We start from the raw sequence: 25,051 nt of genomic DNA, 5'->3' as shown, positions 1-25,051 counted from the left end.
CCATTTATCACATTAGCAGTATGCCCCTGTGGAATGCAGTCAAAAGAAATTTAAACATTTAGGTTGCAATCAAGTCCTCAGTTATCTGGGAGAAGGCCTTATAGAACTGGTTAGGCTTTAGGCCTGGGTTGTAAGACTTGCCTATGAATGTTTTTGACTATGCCACCATCTTTGTTGCTCTGGATAATTGATGATTCTTGTATTCTTACCAGACAATTATAGAAATGCATTCACTTACTTGATGAAACAAATTTGCACAGAAAAAATGAACTATTACCATAGATTTATATCCTGCCTTTATTTTATACAACTCATGGCAGCATATAGGATGTTCTGCCTTCTATTTTCCCCATGACAATAGCCCAATGAGATGGGTTGGGCTGAGAGAGCAATTAGCTCAAAGTCACCCAGCCATCTTTCATGTCTAAAAGGGGAAATTAGAACTTATCATCTCCTGGTTATATTCCAGCACCTTAGGTACTATGGCAACTGTTTCTCAGTTTGTTAGTACAGACAGTCCTCAATTTGCAACCATAATTGAGCCTGGGATTATGGTCATAAATCAATGCAGTTAAGTGGGTTACCATACCATTTTGCAGCAGTCATTAAGAGAATCGATTTTATTCATTGGGCTTTTTTTGCTTGTAAGAGATGAACAGGTTGAGTTGAAGGGCAGGGTTAAATGCATCATTAGTTTGGAGTCATTGGACATCTACAAGAGACCTAACTCCAGCTCTCCCCACCCCCCAGTGACTCCAAACTGATGACACATTTAGACCTGCCCTCTAGCTCAGCCTCTGCTCATCTCTTACAAAACTGGAAGTAAACACAGGAAATTGGCAAAAAAGTGTTGAAAATCATGGTCACATGGGCATGGATACTGCAAATAGCCATAAAGGTGAGCCAGTTGCCAAACTGGCCAAAAACGCAATGATGTGACTGCAAGGGATGTAGCTACTGTAACTTTGAAATCAATTTGTGGGTTGCTTTTGGGCGTCTTGCTAAGCAACCAATCATAAGTCAAGGACTACTTGTAACTTCCATCAATCACCATGCTAATAACTGGGTAGCAAGATGGGAGAAACTAGGTGAATAGATCCAGAACTCTTGTTCCATAAATGAATGTTCTTTTTTATTATTGTCATTTCTAAAAAAAAAGTACCTTAGAAATATCCTTTCCACTTTGTGGTTTGTTCATATACTTTTATTAAACCATAAAGTGCAGTGCTAAGATCATTGTGCCGAAGGAAGTAAATGACTTCTCTGTTGCACTGCCAAAACTAGGTGTTTTAGGTCAGGTTCCTTTTCCTATAATCTATGCCCAAATTTATAGAGTGGAGTAAGGGACTATCCAATTTTTTTCTAAACAAGACTTATCATTTTCAATGTTATTGGTACAAAAGTCAATGGAATAATGTCACATACATGGGTCAAGTCCAATTTTCTTGATTCTTTTTCCCCTTCTCGAAATTTCTTGGCATGTTCCTGTTTCCAAGTGCTGTAAACTTATCCAAAGGAAATCAGATTGGTGCCAAATTTTAGTGATATGGTTCTAGGGATCTTCTGAAAACGAGTAAAAGAGGTTTAGGGTCATAGGCAACTCCTTGGTCACCAGCCACATATTACTGAGTTGAGAAGGAGAACCATGACTAAAATTGGAAGGACTTGGGAAGGTTATAAATTTCACTAATGAACGGTTTATCTTTTTTCCCCCTTGGTTGAATGTGAATCATGGCATTTAGTCCCTCTACCCATTTTGAGAAATCATTCCCACCCTTGCCAATGGTTGCTAAGCTGTAGAAGCCTGTCGAACTCACTGCATATATTATCTCTGCCAGAATATCTGATGGGAAAAGGGAAAGACCTGGTTCAGATATAGGCCTACAATTAGCACAACTTCTTGTGCCAGAATGATCAAAGCACATCCTCTCAGTTACTGCTTTTATGTACGGGGGAAAAAAACCCTTGCATTTCCTACTAGAAACATCTCCAGTGTTCTCACCACATCAGCTGCCATCTGGCAGTGGCACTTATTGATTTGCAAGGGAGGAAAGCCTGGTTCCTGGTCACTTTGGATAATGAGATTTTTAGGTTTTTGTGCATTTCAGATACACTTGGACGTGATTGCCTACGGTCGTCTTTTCCTCCCAGAATTTTCTCACATTCCCAGAGGAGAGGAGAATTAACAAGCCAGCTACACAATGAATGTGTTCCTTTTTCACAGGGTCCCCTGACTCAGGTGCAGCTGTTTTGCTGCATTGGTGGTATTTGGAAGTCAGGCAGGGAGTGTTCATCGTGACACAGGTTAAAAAGGTGTGGGGCTTTGATTACATGGTTGTGACTGCCATCCTGACATTTCCTTCCTTAACCTGATATCATTGCATTTGCTTCTCCCCACTTTCCCCACCTCTATGCTCAAAGAGAGCGAGTCCATTGCGTAATAGACCTAAACAGATGTAGATCTGTTCTGAAGGGAAACAAAGTCTTCTGGTATGTTGTGTCCAAGTGCCTGAACTGTATTTATAAAGCATTTATAAAGATAGAAGTGTTCACAGTTACAAAAGAAGGGATTGAAATAGAAAAAAGTAGATTGGATATAAGGAAGGAATTCTTAATAGTAAAAGAGTTATTCAACAGCATATGAAGAGGGTGATGGACTCCCTCTCATTGGAGGTTATTTGAGCATAGTTCGATGGCCATCTGTCAGAGGTCTGTAAATCTGTAGGTTTCTTCACTGGAAGGAGTTGGATTAGATGCTGGCTCAGGAATTCTGGGAGTTGAAGTCCACGAGTCATAAAAGAGCCAAGGTTGCCTACCCCTGGACTAGATGATCTTTAAGATCTCCTCCTATCTTCACATCCTATGATATCATCTTGCTTGGCTTCCTCCTTCCAGATCCATTTAAAGACCCTCGTTGTGTCAGGAGACTAGTACAACCAAAGGTTTAAAAGTGCCGTTCTGTATTTATGAAGACCCAGCCCCCAATTCCCTGAATGATTTGAAAAGTTTTGACTTGGTTGTTCAGTACAGGGTTTGGTTGTTAAATGTTCTCTCTAGGATGCCTTCGGCACTGATGGACAAATAATCTATAAGCTGCTGTGACAAGTCTGACAGCACATGTCTTAGGCAAAGATTCATTACAGGTATTCACAGGCTAAAGTGCCTTTTTGGTGACTAAAAATATTATAGGATGTGAATTATAGTTGAACATAGTTAATCACTTGGATGTCTATATCAGTTATTATCTAGTTCAGTGGTGTCAAACTGCCAGCCTGCAGGCCAGATGCATCATAGTGAAACCGCGCCCACCCCATTGCCAGCAATGGAAAAAAGTCACGGCACATCGCGACATGTCACGTGATGTTGCCAGTTTGACACCCCTGATCTGGTTTCTTAAGGACCTGGGCCTTCCTATTGTTTGTGCCACATTTTAGACTGTTTTGGAATTATGTATTTATTAGATTATATTCTGTTTTATTTGTATAATTGAAAATGGGGTTCCCTACTCCTACTTTGACCAGCATAAAGCCACCTACAATAGTCGACCTCTCTGCCTAAAGGAAGACTAGAAGTCATGGTCGCCCAGTTACTACCCAGCCCTTTAATTTTCAATGGGTGGCTGGACTAGAAGATCACTGGACTTTAACCTTTAGATCCTTTTTCTTACTTAATTTATGATACCACTCAGGTTTTGATTATGGAACTATCAGATGAGTGAGCCTGAAGGTTCTCTTCAGGGAAATGTTGATGTTCTGACAAGAGAGGTTTAGATGAAGAGTTTGAGTCTAAATCTAAAGAGAACTACTAACACAAGCATGGCAACCATTCCCTGATGGAAGTTTGTACTTCCTTTTAGAGGGAGGGAGGGAAGGGGGGGTTTTAAAGCCATAGAGAAGGTAGTAATGACCAATCAAGATTACTGGATAAGAGCAAGACTGACATTTTTTGCCCTGTTACATGGTTCTACAGAGGCTATTATAGAATAGGCAGGAGTTTAATCCAGCTATTTAGTTCTTAATTTCATTAAACAAAACACACAATAACCTTTAGAAGAGAAATCTATCTTGGCGAGTGAGCTTCCGGGACTGCAGAAAGCCATTAGAGACACTTGCATTCCAGAAGTTGTCTTTTCAAGTCTTAGATATACCAGTGAATGGCTTTGTGCAGCTGATCCAACTTTTTATCTAGAATGGAGTTTGCCAATGTCAGCAGTAGAAACCAACAGGAAATGGCAAACGTGGATGTCATGACCTTAGGCTTCAGTAAGTCATTTGAAAAAGTTGATTATTTCCTTTCTGGTTAAATGAAACAATATGGGATGGAAAGTCCCACTTCTAGCTAGATATGTTGGTGGTGTGATCATTAGACTCATCATGCAGTCCGTAATAGATCTACGTCTACATGGAGGGAGATATGCAGAAGAGTACTTCAGGATTGTGACTTAGGCCCGGTGTTTTTCAACATTTCCATAAATGAGAGAAAATAAGATTTTCACAAACTGACAGGAAGGAGGCTAACGCTTCAAAAGACAAGCTAGAGACTCAAAAGGAATGTGATAGGTTTGAACTTTGTTTTTAAAAAAATAGTACAATGGTGAGAAATCTAAGATTTTACAATTAGGTAGGAAAAACCCAAGCGTACAGACAAAACTTAAATAGCAGCTGACTCAGCAGTAATACTTGTGAGAAGGTTCTGGATGTCCTGGTAAACCACAGATTAAGTATAAGCCAACAAAGTATCGCAGCTGCCAAGGGAGACAATGCAATTTTGGTCTGTATCCAGAAAGGCATAATATTGAGATCAGAGGAAAGGAGTTCCACTCTATGCTTTGTTGTTCAGGCTGCACATTGAATACTGTCCAGTTTAGATCATCATAATATAAGAAGAATGCTGAGAAACTGGAAAAAGCACAGAGAAGAGTAACAAAGAGTGAGGGTGTTTGAGGTAAATCTCATGAAGGAACACTTAAAGGAACTGTATATATATAAAAGAGCCTTGGTGGAGCAGTGGGCTAATGCCTCCTTAAGTAACACCAGCTGCCTGCAATTAGTGCAGGTTCGCATCCCACCAGGCTCAAGGTTGACTCAGCCTTCCATCCTTCCGAGGTAGGTAAAATGAGGACCCAGATTGTTGGGGGCAATAAGCTGACTTTGTAATAATGCCGCTTGGGGTGTGTGTGTGTGAAAGCCCTAATAAGCAGGCATATACATAGAATGAAGGCTACTGCTAAGCTTCTAAGCCGCCCTGAGTCTTTGGAGAAGGGCGGGATATAAATGGAATTAAAATAAAAAAATAAAATAAAAAATAATAGATACATGACAATTTAACTCAATAAAAGCCAAATTTAAAAAACATAGTCAGTCCAGACCCGCTTGTTGGAATAACCAAGTCTTCAGGTCACAGCGGAAAGACCGAAGGTCAGGGGCCGTCCAGACAAATGATGAATGTCCTTTCAATATTGAAAAAGATCATTCAATAATTGGTCTTAAGTAAAAATAGCAGCATTCCACCAAGTTTCTATAAAGCTTGCTTTTAATTAATTTTAAGGTCTGATTTATTCCATAACTTCATATAAACATGAGAACAAGAATTAAAATTCTATTTTCCAGCATGCTCAGTATCCACATCATTCAGCCTGATATAACAGTGATAGATCTTATATCTAAATCTGTTATGAACATCAAACAGTTCAGTTAACCAAAGGTTCTACCAGCAAATATTCCAAATAATAAAACCCCAAGACGGACATTATTGAATGAAGTCATCCAAAAATTTGATAACAGTCAAACGATATGCATAATGGTACAATTTAGATATAATTCAGAATTCAGAGAGCCAAAATCCCCATCCTTAACTGATAATGGCAACTTTTTCAATGATATTTTTGGAACAAAACAAAAACTCATAGAATTATAGAGAACAACGTATTGTGAATTTCTAAAAAGTTTTCTAGATATATGTATGGAAATTTGATGCATAAGTTAAAGAATCCTGGAAATTAGATTCATTTTTAGAACATTTACCCTATTCCAAAGGGCAAAAGAGTTTCACCTACTGTATCAATATCCATAGAAACCTCTTTCTTATTCACATTTGATATAATTTGACAAAGATCACATGGGATAATACCTAAATAAATAATAAATCCAATATACTGTAAATGCAGAACATTGGTGGAGCAGTGGGCTAATGCCTCCTTAAGTAACACCAGCTGCCTGCAATTAGTGCAGGTTCGCGTCCCACCAGGCTCAAGGTTGACTCGGCCTTCCATCCTTCCGAGGTAGGTAAAATGAGGACCCAGATTGTTGGGGGCAATTAAGCTGACTTTGTAATAATGCTGCTTGGGGGGGGGGGAAAGCCCTAATAAGCAGGCATATACATAGAATGAAGGCTTACTGCTAAGCTTGTAAGCCGCCCTGAGTCTTCAGAGAAGGGCGGGATATAAATGGAATTAAAATAAATAAATAAATAAATAAATACTTAAAACGTCTACCTAACAATTTGCAGCAATTAATAGAGTGTCTTGTAACTCTCCCAAAACTCATTAATCAAGGCCAAAATTGAAGCATGATGGTCCAATATATTTATATCCTTCTTTGGTCCAATATATTTATATCCTTCTATCCTAATTTCTTTGCCTTACAGTTTCTGCACTTGGTATATTGCTTACCCTAAAGAAAACAGTGTTATGGGGACCAGAATGCAAGTTTTTAAGTGTGCAGGCCATTTAGAGAGCAAATCCAGCCCAGATCCTCCATAATGCTTCCACACTGCAGCAATTTGAGATGCACAGGCTCAGTGACAGAGCAGGTGTGGAAGTCACCTTCTCCAAATCTAAATGCACAAATGGGCTATACTGATTCCTTCTGAAGGAGACAAACTAGGAAAATATTACTGAAGTGGTGAAAAGGCAGTGCAATTAAGAAAATGCAGGATGGTGTTGTTCCTTCACTATTAGTGAAACTGTGTCCATCAAGAACTATGAAGATAGCGATGGTAGGTAATTCCCCTGTTTGCATGTGTTCTTAGCAACCAGCCCTTGAAAAAATGCCTGACAGAAGCCCCATCAGGAATTCAGAATCCTGATGTTATTCCTAGTCCTTCTTAATCTTCTAAAACAATTTAAATGACTTGAAGAACCAAGAGAGGCCTAATTTACCCTATAGTTATCTTGTTTTGAGGCTTAGTTTCTAAGTCTAAACAACTACAGGAATACTAAATAAATTTTGCCTCTAGCCATATAGACTATTCTGTGTCTGCTCCCTAATCTAATATTGAGCATAATTGACAACATTCCCTTATCCTTATTTTCATTTTTGGTCCCTAAGCAGTTCAGCTGGAGATATATCAAACATTATATTTTGTGAATGTTAGTATTCAGATCTGAATGCTGATAATCTCAAATGAATCTCAAGAATGACCAAAAATAAATACCCATTTTCCCACAGCTCAGTTTGACACCAACGAATATTGACAATCACATTAGATGTTTGTCACTGTTTTCTAGTTTGGAAGAAGACCCAGAAAATTTGTCTTGCATTTTCAACATTTATATGTGCACACTGGCATTCATCAAAATTTTGATGTATTAATCTATAAAAATGCCTTTATGAACCCAGCTCTGTACCAATGAACATCACATCTTTTATTAATTGTTATTTACCTAGGATTTCTTTTTTTAAAATGTCATTTTTAAAGTGCTGAAATGATGGAGAATTGTACTGCTGCGATTAAATGAGGTATGGGAACTGACTACTGCATTCTGTGGATTCTATTTACCTGAGTACTTATTTGCTTTTACTTTATTGAAAAGATTAGTGTTTGTGTCTTGAAGTGGTACAGAAAAAGCTCCCAGCTTTTCTTCTTTAAGATTCTAGTGAGTTTCTGCCACCACTTTTATATTCAACTGTAATAAAATGTGTATTGTGCAGAGTGCTTTGGATGTTCTTGAATGAGATTTACAACTTAACTTTTTAATACTCTTCTCTAGTGTTTGTAAAGTAAGTCTCCAGGAAAAGAAAAAGCAACCCTGGGTGTAAAATGAATCCTGACAGTTTATATCAGGTGTGTCCATTTGTGGTCCATGGGATATTTAGTAATGCGGCCCTATGAGATTGTCAACTTTTAACATTATTATCTTATTTGTATACATTAACTATATTATATGTTTTATATGCAGCCCAAAACATTTCCTCTTTACTCAATGAGGCACAGTCAAGCAAAAAGTTGGACACCCAGGGTTTATACCATAAAATTTAAAATATCATCAAAACCAACATAAAAATAATACTGTAATCAAATGAAAATTACAATTAGTTCAAATAAGTATAATGGTTTTCTAAACAAACCATGTTTGTGAAACTGCCTGAATCCCTACTTTACAGGATGCAACAATAGGAACTTCTGTTTCACTAGCAAAATGTCTTCCCAGTCTAGAAATTCATCCCTAAAGGAAGGATTTGTGTTATAAGATGTGTGAAGTTCATGAGAAAAATCACAATGCTCCAGCCCAAAGCTCTGTCGAGCTACAGATCTCTTTTCTCACAAGGGCCAATCAGAGGATTTCAGGAAATCTTCTAGCACTGATTGTGCCCTACTCTGATTTTCCAGTAAGGTGTGACATGCAAACTTGGAGATCAGTGGAAATATAATATTTATACTGACATCTGTTGCATCATCAAATGATAATTCCCAAATCTGGAACCCAGTTTCATATGTACAGTACTTATTTCAACTCCCCAAATTCATGAGCCAACGTAGCATTTGTTGACTTTTCTAACAGTATTAATTAGGAATGAAGCAATTTAGTCAAGTATGATTTAGGGCCTAAATGGAAATAATGAAATCATTGTCCCTCTAAAACATTTTACCTTAGATTGACTCTCTAAAAATGTGTTAACATCAGCACTATTTTATAATTAAGTATTGATTTATTTATTAAACAGACAAACATTATTGTAATTATCACTTAAGAGTTGTAATGTGAAACTTACTGAAATTGGAGGCTTTTACATTTTATTTTTGTTTGACCTCTCTAGTTACTTTTTCCATACACCAATATGGATAAAAAAATGCTAAATTAAGATAACACTATACAGATATGTTGAAATAATCCCGGTAATCATACATTGCATAATATATTTGACCATGTAAGTGCTATGTCTGTCAGTGTTATTTTGGCTGCAAAAGACAATCTGTCTAAGTCAGGAGTCCCCAACACACAAACACACACACACACAGTTACGACCCACTATCGAGCCTTGAGCTGTTCAGAACCAGGCCATGGAGATGGTGAGCAAGCATGTATGCACACACCCCCACTTGCACAAGCAGCAGCTGAATGATCACATGTTCCATGTTCCATGACCAACACATGCCCGCTGCTTGCAAAAATGGAGCTTTGCAAGTGCACTTGCCCACCTGTCATGCAGAATCATCCCATCACACACACACACACACACACACGCACACACATACACACAAATCTGCAAAGCCGGAAAGATTGGGGAACTCTGGTCTAAGAGGAATGAACAGAAAATGATTATTGTAATGGACAGCCTTATAATGCAATAATTTTCTTTTGTTTCTGGACCCTTTTTTAATATTTCATAGTCTAGAATTTTCCGTGATTGTATAAAAATTGCACAGACTTAACATGTTCATTGCATTACTAAGCACGTGCAATTCTGATTTATTTACGTATATACAAATAGTCCTCAGTTAACAATAGCGATTGGAACTGGAATTGTTAAACACAACATCACGTGACCATGCTACTTAGCAACAACAACTCCAGTACTCCCTGTTGCCATCATTAAGCAAATCAATGCACATTGTTAAGCGCTGAATTTCCCATTAATTTTGCTTATTGAAACCTGGCCAGTATGACTGCAGGGTGTGTCAACCAGAATGCCAAGGACCCATCATAAGTACTATGTTTCCCTGAAAATAAGACCGAGTCTTTTTTTTTTGCATCCCAAAGAGGCACCAGGTCTTATTTTCAGGGAGTGTCTTTTTTAAACTCACCTCCTACACCAACAGCCCTGCCCAGCTGGCCCACTTCTTCTGTAGCCGAAGGAGCAGCTTCATTCTGCAGCTGCATTCTGGCCTACATTTCTCAATCAGGCCTTTCTGGAAGGCCTCTACAGCTGAGTACTGAGTTATGGATTCAATCCATAGCTCAGTTCTCAGCTGCAGTGGCCTTTCCAGAAATGCAGGCCTGACTGAGAAATGCAGGCCTGGCTGCAGAAGACGATTCAGAAGAAGTTGGCTGGCGAGGAGTGGGTGCAGGGTGTATGGGGCAGATCCCCACCCACACCCCTGCCCTAGCTTGATTTTTAAGTGTGTGACTCACCCCAAAACTAGGGCTTATTTTGGGAAAGGGCTTATATTAGGCCCATCCCAAAAAATCAAGCTAGGTCTTATTTTTGGGATAGGCCTTACTTTCAGGGAAACAGGGACCACTTGTTCAGGGCTGTTGCAAGTTCAAACGGTCACTGATCGAGCGGTCGTTAACGAAGGAACACATAGTGTCATTTGATTTGTTCAGTCAGTTTACAATTTTTTTAAAAAAAAATCTTAAAATATTTTAAAATGTACATGCCAAATGAGCAGCATCAAAACAAAACAAACACATTAATTTCAGGTCTATCCATAGTTTTCTGTCTCGTAGAAGCAGAACATTGCCATGCTATCTGCACAGTAGTTGCAGAGAAATTTGCAGGAGTGTAACTATAGCTAAGAGCGTTGTTCCTTTAAATGGAATTGATTGGGAGCTCTGTGATTTTGAAACGTTGAGATGTATGTATGTATGTACACATGCATACCCAAGAAGAACTAAGTATAAGCAAGAGTTCTTATCATAAGAGCATTTCTGCAGTGATACCCTTATTATAAAACCTTTCTCAGAGGTATTTGCATGGCTGATGTAGGAACAGAAAAATTGACTCAGTCTATCTTTGATCAGGTCCAATATGCCTCTTACTGTGTTAATACCCTAATTGATATTAGTGAGCTGATTGCTTCCCCATCAGAGCTCTTAAGTAAAGTACAAGGTTACTATCAATTTAAAATGTATATTGTATTGTTTGTATTTCATTTCAGGGTTTTTTTAATAACAAAAGCCCCTTTAGAATAAATGTTTGTTTAATGTTATTGTAACCGCTATTTTTATTTATTTATTTATTTATTTTAATTCCATTTATATCCCGCCCTTCTCCGAAGACTCAGGGCAGCTTACAAGCTTAGCAGTAGCCTTCATTCTATGTATATGCCTGCTTATTAGGGCTTTCACACACACACCCAAGCGGCATTATTACAAAGTCAGCTTAACTGCCCCCAACAATCTGGGTCCTCATTTTACCTACCTCGGAAGGATGGAAGGCTGAGTCAACCTTGAGCCTGGTGGGATGCGAACCTGCACTAATTGCAGGCAGCTGGTGTTACTTAAGGAGGCATTAGCCCACTGCTCCACCAAGGCTATAATGCAATACTCATTTATTCGGACAAAGAATTACCCGTGCTGTGTTATTATTTTCTTTAAAAATGAATGAAATGAAATTTGTTTAAAGTTATACTTTGAAAAATTCAAAAGGCATGAGTTTGCAAAACACACTCACGATGCAATTTCTAGAACCCTGTCAAGATATCACTAGGCGTAATTTTCTTTCTTCACTTGCTGTGAATTGGGGTCTTAACATTTTGTAATGAACGAAGGTTTTGGTTAACCTTGGCTCTGGCAGACCTCATTAAAATAGCAGCCTGTCAGTTTCAAGTTTTTAAATATCAGTCCTGTCAGTTTTATATTCAACAGAATAATCTACAATTTTATTTAGGATATATTTTGCACAGAGTTGTGTGTCCCAAGTTGTGTGAAAAGAAAGCATTAGTCAATATTGCCATCTAGCGGACAAGAAAGTCAAAGGTCTTGTCATACGTGAAGGGACCAGTAACAATTCTTGAAATATCACCTGGACACACACACACACACACAAAAGCAAGAGTCTTGAAATAGCAGAATACTGGAATTATTTATTTATACTGGAATTATTTATACTGGAATTATTTAATGTTATTATAGTTAGTCAAAAATCTAATTCTTCCCAGATGTTTCTGTTGTTTTCTTTATTTCTGTTGTCTAAGTTTCTGTCTTCATGATGGGCTTTACGTGCAGACCATTATCCAGCAGTCCCAGAAATGCCTAATAATAATAATAATAATAATAATAATAATAATAATAATAATAATAATAATAATAATAATAATAATAATAATAATAATAAAGTTGGAAGGGAACTTGGAGGTCATCTAGTCCAATCCCCTGCTCAGGCAGGAAATCCTCTACCATTTCAGGCAAATGGCTGTCCAGTCTCTTCTTAAAAACCTCCAGTGTTGGAGCATTCACCACTTCTGGAGGCAGGTTGTTCCACTGGTTAATTGTTTTAACTGTCAGGAAGTTTCTCCTTAGTTCTAGGTTGCTTCTCTCCTTGACTAGTTTCCATCCATTGCTTCTTGTCCTGCTTTCAGGTGCTTTGGAGAATAGCTTGACTCCCTCTTCTTTGTGGTAGCCCCTGAGATATTGGAACACTGCTATCATGTCACCCCTTCTCTTCATTAAACTACACATACCCAATTCCAGCAACCGTTCCCTATATGTTTTAGCCTCCAGCCCCCTAATCATCTTTGTTGCTCTTCTCTGTACCCTTTCTAGAGTCTCGACATCTTTTTTACATCGTGGTGACCAAAACTGGATGCAGTATTCCAGGTGTGGCCTTACCAAAGCATTGTAAAGTGGTATTAGTACTTCACTTGATCTTGATTCTATCCCTCTGTTAATGCAGCCTAGCACTGTGTTGGCTTTTTTGGCAGCTGCAGCACACTGCTGGCTCATATTGAAGTGATTGTCTACTAATGATGAAGTTCTATATATTTATTTATTAGCTTTTCATCTCACCTTTATTACTTTATAAGTAACTTAAGGCAGCGAACATACATACTGTAATCCTCCTTCATCCTCCTATTTTACCCACAACAAGAACCCCATGAGGTGGGTTGGGCTGGGAGAAAGTGACAGACCCATAGTTAGGCAGCTGGCTTTCATGCCTACGTCAGGAATAGAATTCTCACCTGATTTTTCTAGTCTGATGCATTAATCACTAGACCAAACTGCTTCTCATTAGGTATTACAGAAACATCAGTAATAATAAGTAAGGCAACTTAAGAATTACTGCATTAATCAGTGAATTTAATGCAGATAGACCCAGTAAATATACCTGGGAGGTCTGTGCAAAGATCTTGATCTTCCATGATTTCTATTGGTGTCTTATTGTGTCTCACAAGTGAAAAGATAGATGAGAATCAGCAGTGATATGCATTAAAAGATATGCATTAAAAAGATACTGAGGCCCTTCTAATTGCTTGATTCTAGAGTCATTAGAGTAGGTGTGGGTGTGGTAACTTCACAATGGTAACTTAAATCCATTTCTGGAAAGAATAAGAGCAAAAATGCTGCCTCGTAGAGATGACAATGTGAAGTCATAGGCACTGTTCAGGAGTTGCTGCATATTTTGAGATAGAGTATATGTAGGGAGATGTACAGTTTTGGTGGCCAATGGTGCCCCCACCCAGCCTGAGAGGGATACCATGCATTTCACAAGTGTTGTAGATATTTATCTTATACCTGAACTTACTGATAAAGATTGGGACATTCAGCTATTGAAGATGCAGAGAGATAATGTTTCTTAAAAGAAACAGAAAGAAATCTTCCTTAAAAAACCCAAGTTCAAGAAAGATGGTGGTGTTCCACATATAGAGAGATGCATCCTAAAGTACTTGTAGCGGTGTAGAATAATTACACAGGAATCCCCAGGCTGGCAGCTTTCGCCTAGGAATGATTAGATAAGTCTCTAATGCATTTAGGATCCTCCAGCCCCTTCCTACAACCCTAACCACCTCTCCTTCTATTGCTGCTGCCCCTGTATCACTCCATCAAGCGCTGTCCTCTTGCTGGTCTACTTTTTAAAACAAATTTAGCAAACATCTTCTTCCTCACCTGCAGAGATGTTAGCAGCTAACGAGTAAGCTGGCTCGGTCATTCAACAGTTAGACCCTGGTGAAGCAGGCACAGCAGCGCCTGCATTTTCTGCATCGCATGAGAAAAATACATCTTCCTTCCCCTGTCCTTACCACTTTCTGTAGAGGGACAATCGAGAGCATCCTGTCATACAGCATCACAGTCTGGTTTGGAAGCATTACTGCTTCAGACAAAAAAGGTGGTGCAGAGAGTGGTGAGGATGGCAGAAAAGATTATTGGCAGTTCACTACCTTCCATCTAGGACAGGGCTAGGCCACCTTGGCTCTTTTATGACTCGTGGATCATAACTCGTGGATCTTAACTCCCAGACGCTGGCTCAGGAATTCTGGGAGTTGAAGTCCACGAGTCATAAAAGAGCCAAGGTTGCCTACCCCTGATCTATTCTAGGACATAGCATATAAGCGTTGCTTGAGCAGGGTCTGCAAGGTTGTCTGGGATACTACACAACCTCTTCACAACCTGTTTTCCTTGTTACCTTCTGGGAGGAGGCTTTGTGGTATCCAAAGCAGAACATCCAGATTCAGTCACAGTTTTGTTCCATACATTATTAACCTTGTGAACTTTCAAGCTTCCTCTTTCCGCTATGTATTCAAGATGGACAGTGATTAATATTTATATGTTACTTATGTGTAAGGGTGTAGGTATATGCATATGTTGTATATAGCATGTTTATACTGTATGTATGTTATATATGCAGGGCTTTTTTTCTCATAGAATGCTCAGAACGGAGTTCCGGCACCTTTTTTGGATGGAACTTTGTAGGGTAGGCAAGGCGGGTTGTATGACATGTGTGAGTTCCGGCACCTTTTTCTTTTACAAAAAAGTACTGTATATATGTGTACACTTTTGAGATCAGGTAGGGTGCCTACAGTAAAAAATGACAATAAAGGTTATCTTACTAACTCTTTCTTATTCCCCCACTGGTTATCTGGTTTTCCACATGCTGTGAAAGTCACTGTTTCACCAGTCAGCCCAGAAAAGACCAGTGAAGACATAGTTATTCCTTCTCCAAACTCCTAACCAGCCGCATGTCCCCAAAGGCAACATCTGTTTGGATCAGTTTGCTAACATTCCTACATTTCAAAGCATACGATTGTCACTGTAGGCTCCATCAGCCAGCCTAGCATATACTGGGTTGTTGCAGCTGAGACACTGGGATATGTCATTCAAGGATCCTGTCCTGCAGGGCCACAGGCCTTTATCCTGTAACTTGATCCTGACATGGATCAGATACGCCATATTTATTGAGTTCTTTCTTTGTTACCGCCACAAGAATACTTTTCAGAAACAGGCTCTACTGTGTTTTAACCAAATACCTTCCCTTTGTCTTGCGATTAGGTAATTGACATTAAAGAAAAGCTAAAGCTTTCCAAAAAGTTCTGGTCTACATTACCCTACACCATCTGCAAGGAAGAAACAGTGACTGGTGGCATGTCTAATGAAGAGGACTGTTGGAATGGACACACCAAAGCTAAGTAAGTGAGAAAAAAGCCCATTAAAAATAATATTTACAAGTGAAACTCCCATGCAGGGTGTAGAAGGTTTTGCTCTGCTTCGTTACTCTCTGTCAAATGAATATAAGGAACACTGGCATTCTTTCTCCAGAACTAATGAAAATGTCTCTCTCTCCATTGTAATTGGAATACTTTGAAAAAAATACATGGAAATGCCAGAAATTCCAGATTCTTGGAGACAAATTCCTTGTGTGTCCAATCACACTTAGCCAATAAATAATCTATTTTATTCTGTTCTGTTCTGTTCTGTTCTCTAGACAGCATCAGTGTAAAAACCCATGCCAAAAACCATAATAAATTTATAACATTATGAGTAAATGATTTGTAAAAAAAACCTTGCATATTGTATTTATTAAATGTATATGCCACCCATCTCATTATCAAGTGCCTCTAGGTGGCTTACATCCCCTTACAACTTATAACTTACATATTTAAAAAAAACATGTTGGGTTAAATTCCTCTGTATGCATATGTATGTGTGAATGAAGAGTAAAATGAAAAGATTACTGTAGGCTTATGCTGAGAAGGCTTGCCAAAATTGTTACTTTAACCCAAGTCAGACAAAAAGGAGAGGGTTGTTAAAAAAGATAGCAAAAGAAGATGAAGTTTCTCACTGCTTTTTTTCCCCTTCTAAAAACCTATATGCATTGGAGAAAACAATTTTCGATGAGTTAAATGCATTGATTTTAAAATTTATCTGGCAAGGGAAAAAAGCCAGAATAAGACTGAAATTGCTACAAGAAGCAAAAGAAAATGGAGGATTTGGGCTACCAAACTGGGTTCTATACTATTAAATAAAAGAATGGATAGCCCTTAGACATAAAAGACTACTGTATCTAGAAGGACATGATCTACAACTTGGATGGCATGCCTTTCTATAGTACGGGAAGAATAAAATTCATAAATACTTTCAAAATCATTATATAAGAAATGCCTTGCTTTTGACATGGGAAAAGATAAAAATGAAAATGTATATGAAAATACCAGGACTGATCTCGACAATGGAAGCCTTTGTGCACCCAAATTTAATCAACTATTAGAAACTTGTGACGTACAAAGACATTTTGAATACTGTTGGGAAATTATAAACTAAACAAGAACTGGAAGAACAGGGTATTGAGCTATCATGGTGGCCACACTTGCAAATGCAAATGAGATACAAAAAAGATGCTAAAACATATGTTTTCTATAGAGATCAAACAGTGTTTAACCAGATACTATTGTCATCAGATGAAAAACTGATCAAGAAACTCTATAAATTTTTGTTAAACCTCAAGATGGAAGATGAACAAGTTAAAGAAAAAATGATAACTTGGGCAAAGATTTTTGGACACAATGTAGAATTAGAAAAATGGCAAAACCTGTGGGAAAGAAACTATAAAATAATGAGGGCAGCTAATTATAAATAAAACCTATATAAAATGTTTTATAGATGGCGTTTACCACCAGCAAGATTAGCAAAAATGTTTAAAAACGTGTCTAGTAATTTTTGGAAATGTAGGCAAAAATCAGGCACATACTATCACCTTTGGTGGACATGCCCTAAAGCAAACAAATTTTGGTCAAAAATACACATGTGGTTACAGAAAAGGTTAAGAAAACATGTAGATTTTAAGCCAGAATTATTTCTTTTAGGTATAATTACAGAGAACTATGATAAAAAACGTATATACTTAATATTACATGTATTAACAGCAGCAAGGATTGGAAAAACAAAGAAGCACCATCGGAAGAAGATATAATCAGGAAAATTTTAGATTGTGCAGAAATGGATAGGCTGAAAATGAAAGGAAAAGAAGACACAGAATATTTCCAAACATGGGATAATTTCTATAAATGGCTGGAAAAATGGAGTAGAGAGTAGAAATTGAAGTTGTATTACTATTAATGTTAAATATGTGAACCCAGACAATACAGTTTATTAAGCACAAAATATTTGTAATTATAAAAACATAATAAAATATCTATTAAAAAAACCTATATGCATTTTTGAAGAACATGGTTAACAGTATGGATCTATGGATCATTAGGGTTTTTTTTTTACTTTTGCTATAAAAACATCATCAATTGTAGTCCCAGAAAGTCTTGGTCTTGGATTATGCTCTGTTATGCTCATCATTTCTAAATTTCTGACAATTTTTTCAGGCCCATCACTGCATTTTCAGTTCATTCTGGAGCACTTTTTAAGTGGAATGGGACAACTTTTCACGGCAACTCACCACGGCCAACTCACTGCAGGACAATTCACTGCAGCCAACGTGCCCTGGGACTATTCCCTGTGGGACAATTTAACAGTTCGATTTAATTATTTAAAATATTTTTTTTAAAAAAAATGTCATTCACATTTCATTCTGTCCCTCCTTTTGCATCCTTTAATGATTCTGTTCCACTGTTTCTTTGATATTAGTGTAACTCTTGTCCTGCGGCGACTTGGCTGTGATGAGATGGCCATGGCAAATTAGCTATGGTGAATTGGCTGTGGCAAGTTGGCCACAGTGAGTTGCCCACGTTCAGTTGTCATAGACCCCAGTGTAAGGTGCGCAAATCAAATGGTCTTGATAAATCTGTTAGCTTTCTAACAGTCTGCATACATCCTGCACCCTAAATACATTCAACAGCCCAACACACCTGTGGAGTTGCAAATCCATAACGAACTCCAGTCTTTTCATAGATTAGCTGAGAGTTCATCAAAAGTGATTTTAGAGTTTCCTGGTTAACTAACAATATTCTCTTATTAATGCAAGAGTGTTAATGTAATCTTTCCATTGGGAGATATACTTCTTTTCACAGTCCCTCATGGCATATATTGTGCCAAATCACTATCATGCTTCATTTGGATTTTTGGATATTATATTAGGAACTGGTCATAGGAATGGATTCAGAAAAAAGAGGATGTTATTTTCTGATTTGTCCTTTACATCAGATGTTGTTCCATTGACTAGAGCATTACTTTCCAAATTTATTTACTTAATTCTTACTGAAATCAGTAGCTCTCAGATAAATACTCAAGGTTCATTTATTTCAATGGGACCAAAGTTTCATTTACGTACTCTGAGTAAAACCTAGAGCTTTTAATTCCTGGTTATTCCAACAGAAGGATGTAAAGAAGAGCACAGCAGTAAGTCATGCTGATTTTTCGCATGGAATTATCTGTCTCTTTTATGCAAAGTTAACAGTGTTAATTCAGTATACATTGCACCCCAGTATAAATAACTGTAAATCATTTCTTTAAAACATAAACAGGTATTACATGAAAATATTCTCTCTCATCCATCTCCCTGGTAGATCAGGCCATTTAGGAATGTTCAAATTTTGAGCCATGGTAACTCAGAAAATACATTCATCCATTCATTCATTCATTTGAAAAGGGAACTACTTGTTTGCATCCATTCTAGGAAGACACCCCTCCACAAAACATAAGACACCATAGAATGAGTGAATGATCCTATAAGCATATTTATCACAAAAGATGAATGTATTGTCATGGGTGAATGTCCTTGTCTCAATGAATAATGTCATGGAAGTATAATCATTACAATGATGTGTCTTAATTCTCCATTCTGTTGTACAGGTATCTACCTGAGATCATGAATGATGGACTCACCAATCAGATAAACAATCCTGAGGTTGATGTGGACATCACCCGGCCTGATACCTACATAAGACAACAAATCATGGCTCTAAGAGTAATGACCAACAAACTAAAAAATGCATACAATGGAAATGATGTGAACTTTCAGGACACAAGTAAGACATTATGTAGGCAAACTTCTCTGCTGCAGCCTTTCTTTCTGACTTCTAACACTAGTAGCAATCTGCATTGAAGTTAATGGCTGTCTTCTTCCTCGATCCATTGCTGTAATTACTTTTGGTGGTTAGACATCTCTGTGGATAGGCATTTGAGCAGACTAAGTAAGGTCATATCATAATTGGAGGTGGGAACCAGGTTTTTCCATGTTATTCCATTCAGGATACAGCCAACTTCAGGGCGTACAATACTATTGAATTTGTTTCCCACTTCTGAATGAAGAGGAAACACATTGTTAATTTTTCAGCAGCCACAGAGAGGAAGCTGAGAGCTGAAAAAGGTGTTTTGAAGACTATATGGTCTTGAAACTGTTGCTTTTTGTTTAACTTATAAAGAGCAGCCTTATACATGTGAATCAAATGGGGCCGGTGCTCATCTCTGTTTCAAAGCCGAAGAGCCAGCGCTTGTCCGAGGACGTCTCCGTGGTCATGTGGTCGGCATGACTAGACGCCAAAGGTGCATGGAACACTGTTACCTTCCCACCATAGTGGTCGCTATTTTTCTACTTGCATTTTTTATGTGCTTTCGAACTGCTAGGTTGGCAGAAGCTGGGACGAGTAACAGGCACTCACTCTGCTATGTGGCACTCGGGATTTGACCCGCCAAACTGCCGATCTTCTGATCGACAAGCTCAGCGTCCTAACCCACTGAGCCACCATGTCCCTTTTTATATGTATACTACCTTTTATCAAATTCATCAATATGCACATGTGTGTAAGCACAGCAAACTGCTTTGAAATAAAAAATCCTTTCCTCCTTGCATTTTCTCAATTGGTTAGAGGTGGCTCACGGATCATAACACCTCTTTTATGAGCAGAATATTCCTGGTTTAATCAATCAATTTTTATTTTCATTTGGTCACTGACCAGCAAATTTCCTTGTTTTAAGGAAATTACAATTATTTAGGATAAAAATTAGTTCTAAAATATCTAAAAAGGATTAGAAGAAGTACTACGGCATACTTTACTGACATTGTAGCACAGTACTTAGATGTGGTCAAAGAAGTAAAAGAAGCAAAATCAGGATGTTTAATAAAGAATGGAGATCATAATTCCTGATGAACATCTGCATAAAGAGGACAGCCCAAAATAACGTGTTCCGTTGTTTCAATTATTCCTCCACTGCATGGACTCTATTCAAAGGGGATCTTTTGGTATCTCCTTTCAATCACAGCTATTGGGAAAGCATTGAATCTGGCCAAAGATAAGGTCCTTCTGCATTTTGGAATTGTTCTGAAAGTAAAATATCTGGCTGGTTGGATGACGTGTGCAGAGTGGCTTAGGAACATATATCTAAATCAAACTTCCCAACCTTTCTAGCTTGGCGGCCCGGAGGCAAAGGGAGAGGAGGAAATGTGTGTGTGTATGTGTGTGTGTGTGCACGTGTGTGCATGTGTGCATGCGCAAACAGGTGCACACACAGTGGCAGCATTAGCGCTCGTGCAAATGGGGCCTCTAGTACCTGCGCAGTGGCGCTAGTGTGAGGGGGGGTGCGCACACGTGCACACACTTGCCAGCCATTCCCACAGCCCGGTGGCCAGGCTGCGGCCCACAGATAGGAGACCCCTGATCTACATAGAGCTGGTAAATCTGCTTGCAGCTCTAAATCAATGACCCGATCCCCAGGCTGAACTTAGCAGGATTTTTTTCCCTTCTCTGTGCTAACTACTATTCTCTTGAGCTGTTAATATATAATATAATATAATACATTTTGATAATTCCACCTAACTTTCATTTTATTGTTTTTCCTGTCACTTGAGACAAAGCATTTCACACAGTGTATCTCCCAAGTACCTCTGTACGGTTATTCGGGATATTTGAGAGATGGAGTGAAACCCTCTCGATTTCCCATGCCTGGAGAAATGACAGTGAAGGATATCACTGCATATCTAAGCCCTGTGGACCTTCCTGCTTGCAAAGATTCTAATCCATTTAGAAGGAAGAAGTTCAAGGGAAAAATAAGCATATTCACCTGAACCTTGGAAGCATTTTAAGATACTTGTGTGTAACCAGAAGCATGGAAACATTTAAAGCAGAGCTGTCCTGTCTACCTCACCTACCACCCCAAAGCTAATGGCACGTCTGGGGCTCCAGCAATCTTTGACTGGGACAGCACAATCCAGGAGAAGCAAGGGGTTGGGATAGTCCTTTGTTGGCTTCTGAAAACTCTGTATATGTAGGCCAGGGGTTTTCACACTTGGCCCTTTTATGACTTGTGGACTTCAACTCCCAGAATTCCTCAGCCAGCATGCCTGACTGAGGAATTCTGGGAGTTGAAGTCCACAAGTCACAAAATGGCCAAGTTTGAAGACCTCTGATGTAGGCCATAGAGCAAAAGATGAATGCACAACTCTCAGTTGTCTTGTGCTAACATAAAAGATTTGTTGAAAATTTCTGTATTAGAATGAACCTTTAATAAACTCTTGAAAAGCTGGCTTTTACAACTGCTGGAGCTCCCATTGAGAGAATATTTTTGGAACTGTGCTATTTTTTCATTTTACACACAAGCACAGAAGTGTGTGTGTTTATTGATTGATTTATTGGGTACACACACACACACACACACACACACACACATTTAAAGTTCTTTAATAGTTTAATACTTTAATAGTTGCATGGTATGTACGAAGATGTATATTGATTTACCAAAAAGGTTTAAAATGGAACCTGTAGACATTTATGTAAAATTAATGGGGTAAAAAATGAAGAGCTTTCTTCTCACCAAATAAAGAATAGTTAACTACATTTTAAATATGTTAGGGATGGTTAAATTCAGCAGCAGTAGAAAAAAAATAACTAAAGTTAGTTTATCTTTATTCTGTTTAGGAAATATTGTGGATAGGAATTGACTTGTACATAAGTACCAAGTATTAGATGGATTTTTTAAAAAATAGTAGCGGTTCCCTTTCTTTTCTCATATGTGGACACATTGCATTTTTATTTTTGTACAATATCTACCTCAGAAGTAGCTGCTCTGCCATGTCTTGGAGGAAAAAAAAAGGTGTGCCATGCCCAAGGTCAATAAATCCTTACACATTAAGTGTCACCCGGGCAGAGCTGTTCCTCATGAGATGTCCACATTATTTTATTATCTAGGAGGGATGCTGGGTTATTGTTATTGATACTTGCACATCAGAACAACTAGACACAGTTTTTTTTAATATGTAACCCTCCTATGTGCAAAAACAAAATATTTTTTGTTTTAAATGAAATATTAATAGATAAGTAAGTTCCCCTGGAGGAAAAAAAAATATTTTTCAATAAATTTGGTTAAGAACACCCTGTAAAAACACTACTATACCTCTTACTATATTTGTGGAAATATTCAGATTGCAATTTGCTAAGAGATTTTCTGTTTGCTATTTCAATTCTGTTATTTCTTTGGGCCCGAACTCTTGGCTGTCACTCAGTGGGGCAATTTAATAATTTGTGCCAGCAGAGCAACTTTATTGACAGTTTTCCCACTGAGGTCTCTTAAAAGGCAGCTATGTATTTTTCAAAAATTCAAAGTAAGTAATTCGGTCCTTATGTTTGCTTCAATTTGTGGCCTCTTTGAGAGTACCTTTGAGGGATTCACTGTGACCCCGGCAGATTCTTCTTCTACATGTAACACCCCCTGCCTTATGGTTAATGTGGGACCTGCTATGAGGTCATGGAAAAGAGTTCTGAACCAGCCCTCCTGGAAGCTAATGGTCCTCCAAGTGGTGCATTCAGACCCATCAGGCAGTAGTTCTCAGACAATGAAAGCCATCTGGAGCTACTCCTCTCTCCATGTACAGCTTGAAACTAAACTGAGTTGCTCTCTAAAGCTCTTCCCTGATTTCTCTCTTTCTCTCCCTGGTCCTACAGGTGAGGAGACCAGTGGCTCCGGTAGTGGAAGTGGCTGTACAGATGACATTTGTCCAACAGAGTTTGAATTCGTCACCACAGAAACTCCTCTCATTGACTCAGACAGGAGGGAAGTGGACTCTTCAGCCAGCCAGCCCAGCCCATCCGTCCTCACGGGCTTCCTCCTTCTTACGATCTTTCTCCTGCAAAGACACTGCAGATAATCCCGGCTCCAGTCAGCCCTGACTGCCTTTTAGCTATTGAAAAAGAACAGAACAGCCAGTTTGCTCCTTTTCTGATGCCCTCAGACAATGGACCACACCACCAACCTTTATGGTTTTCTACCAGAAAGAAGCAGCCCTGCAACCTGCCCGGCTCGGCACTTTCACAAAGAGTGCCGTGGCCTAGAAGAAGCTCTTCTGGTTTCCATCTGTGGAACAAAATGTCTGCTTCTCAGCGATCTCTTCTCTCACACTTTTATTCTAGAAGACTTTTCAGAATATTGTTTGCTTTTATGTTTCAGTAAGAAAGGGCGGGAGAGATTTAGGGGACCCGACATGGGCTTTTATTTTTATTTCTTTTTTTTTCCATTAGAAAAAAAAAGGAGAATGGGAAGAAGAAACATGTTGAAAATAAAGCTATTCCAAGGCCGAGTAATAAGCACGCACAAATGCACACACAGGAAAGCCAAGCCCTCTTATGTAGGACACTTCTGTATTTCACTTCAAATCACCAAAATGACGTTAGTCACTGAGAGAATATCTTGCAGTCTGGTGGGTTTGGGATTGGGTGTTTTTTTTGTTTTTTGTTTTTTTTTTGTAACTATGTTTATTCTTAACTGTAAATGGAAGAATTGGCGTACAGGTTTCAAGCAAAAATAGGACATTTTCTGAGAACAAGAGTAGCACCTTCCTGTCCCTTTTCTGTTTGCCATCTAAGGCTTTTGTCGCAATTGGTTTGACCCATGTTACAACATGGACACAGGAGTGCCTGATGGGGGCATCTGCAGGATGATGTCAAAAAAGTCAAAATGGCAACCATGATCATGTAATCGAAGCCCCTCCTTTTTTTAGAGACCTACCGTATTCATGGATTGCACATAAAAAGGGGTGGGGCTTCAATCACATGGCTGGACCCCAATCTTGGCATTTTTAGCAAACCTCTGCAGATCTCTTTATCCCCTATCACCACCCATCTGCAGGAATTTTTTAACAATTCTTGAATTTAATTTAAATCGTTGGACAGACCTTCCATTCCTCCCCCCACGCACACACATACAACAAATCTCTTATGATATACAGTAATCTTTCTTACTTGCTTTCACTTTTGACTTCGAACAGAATTTTCTTAACCTGTGCTGTCTGGCATACCCAAATGGCCAATTTAAAAGAGGCCAATAATAGTAATTGGATCAATATCTTATCTTTTCATAGAAACAACTTTCTTCATATTGTTTATTGTATCAAAAGGGAATCCTATTGCTATACTATTGACACTCCTACAAGTGCACGCACTCACACAAATATCTCTCTATATACATATATAATATATATAGTACTGACACTCCGAATTTCTTTCACTTTTTTAGTCTTAGTATGGCCATCTATTTTTATATATATGAATATATATATAAATATATATATAAAAATCACAGATTTTAACTTCTTAATTACAAGCTCAGGGTTGACACATCTTTGTAGGGGAAAAATGTTTTGTCAACCAGCTTTCTGTGTGTATGTGTTACTTGGGTAAATGTCATCCTTTCACTATTGACAAGTGCAAAAGTCAAACAGGAGACTTTCTGCCCATT

At 38.4% G+C, this 25,051-nt stretch overlaps 1 protein-coding gene across 1 annotated transcript in view; it reads left to right on the top strand.

The window, feature by feature from the left end:
* Positions 1–23,465, top strand: part of GPC6 (glypican 6) — a gene marked incomplete at its 3' end in the record, with an annotated part of 887,239 nt that extends 863,774 nt beyond the window's left edge. The window contains exons 8-10 of the mRNA XM_081327646.1: positions 15,431–15,567; positions 19,178–19,353; positions 23,263–23,465. Coding sequence (XP_081183772.1) covers positions 15,431–15,567; positions 19,178–19,353; positions 23,263–23,465 — 516 coding nt within the window. The remainder of the gene's footprint in view (positions 1–15,430; positions 15,568–19,177; positions 19,354–23,262) is intronic.
* Between the last annotated feature and the right edge of the window lie 1,586 nt (positions 23,466–25,051).

This window comes from Vipera berus (assembly GCF_964194415.1).
Source record: "Vipera berus genome assembly, chromosome: 4".
Classification (NCBI taxonomy): Eukaryota; Metazoa; Chordata; class Lepidosauria; order Squamata; family Viperidae; genus Vipera; species Vipera berus.
The sequence above is the reverse complement of the archived record's forward strand: the minus strand, read 5'-3'. Positions and strand labels throughout refer to the sequence as shown.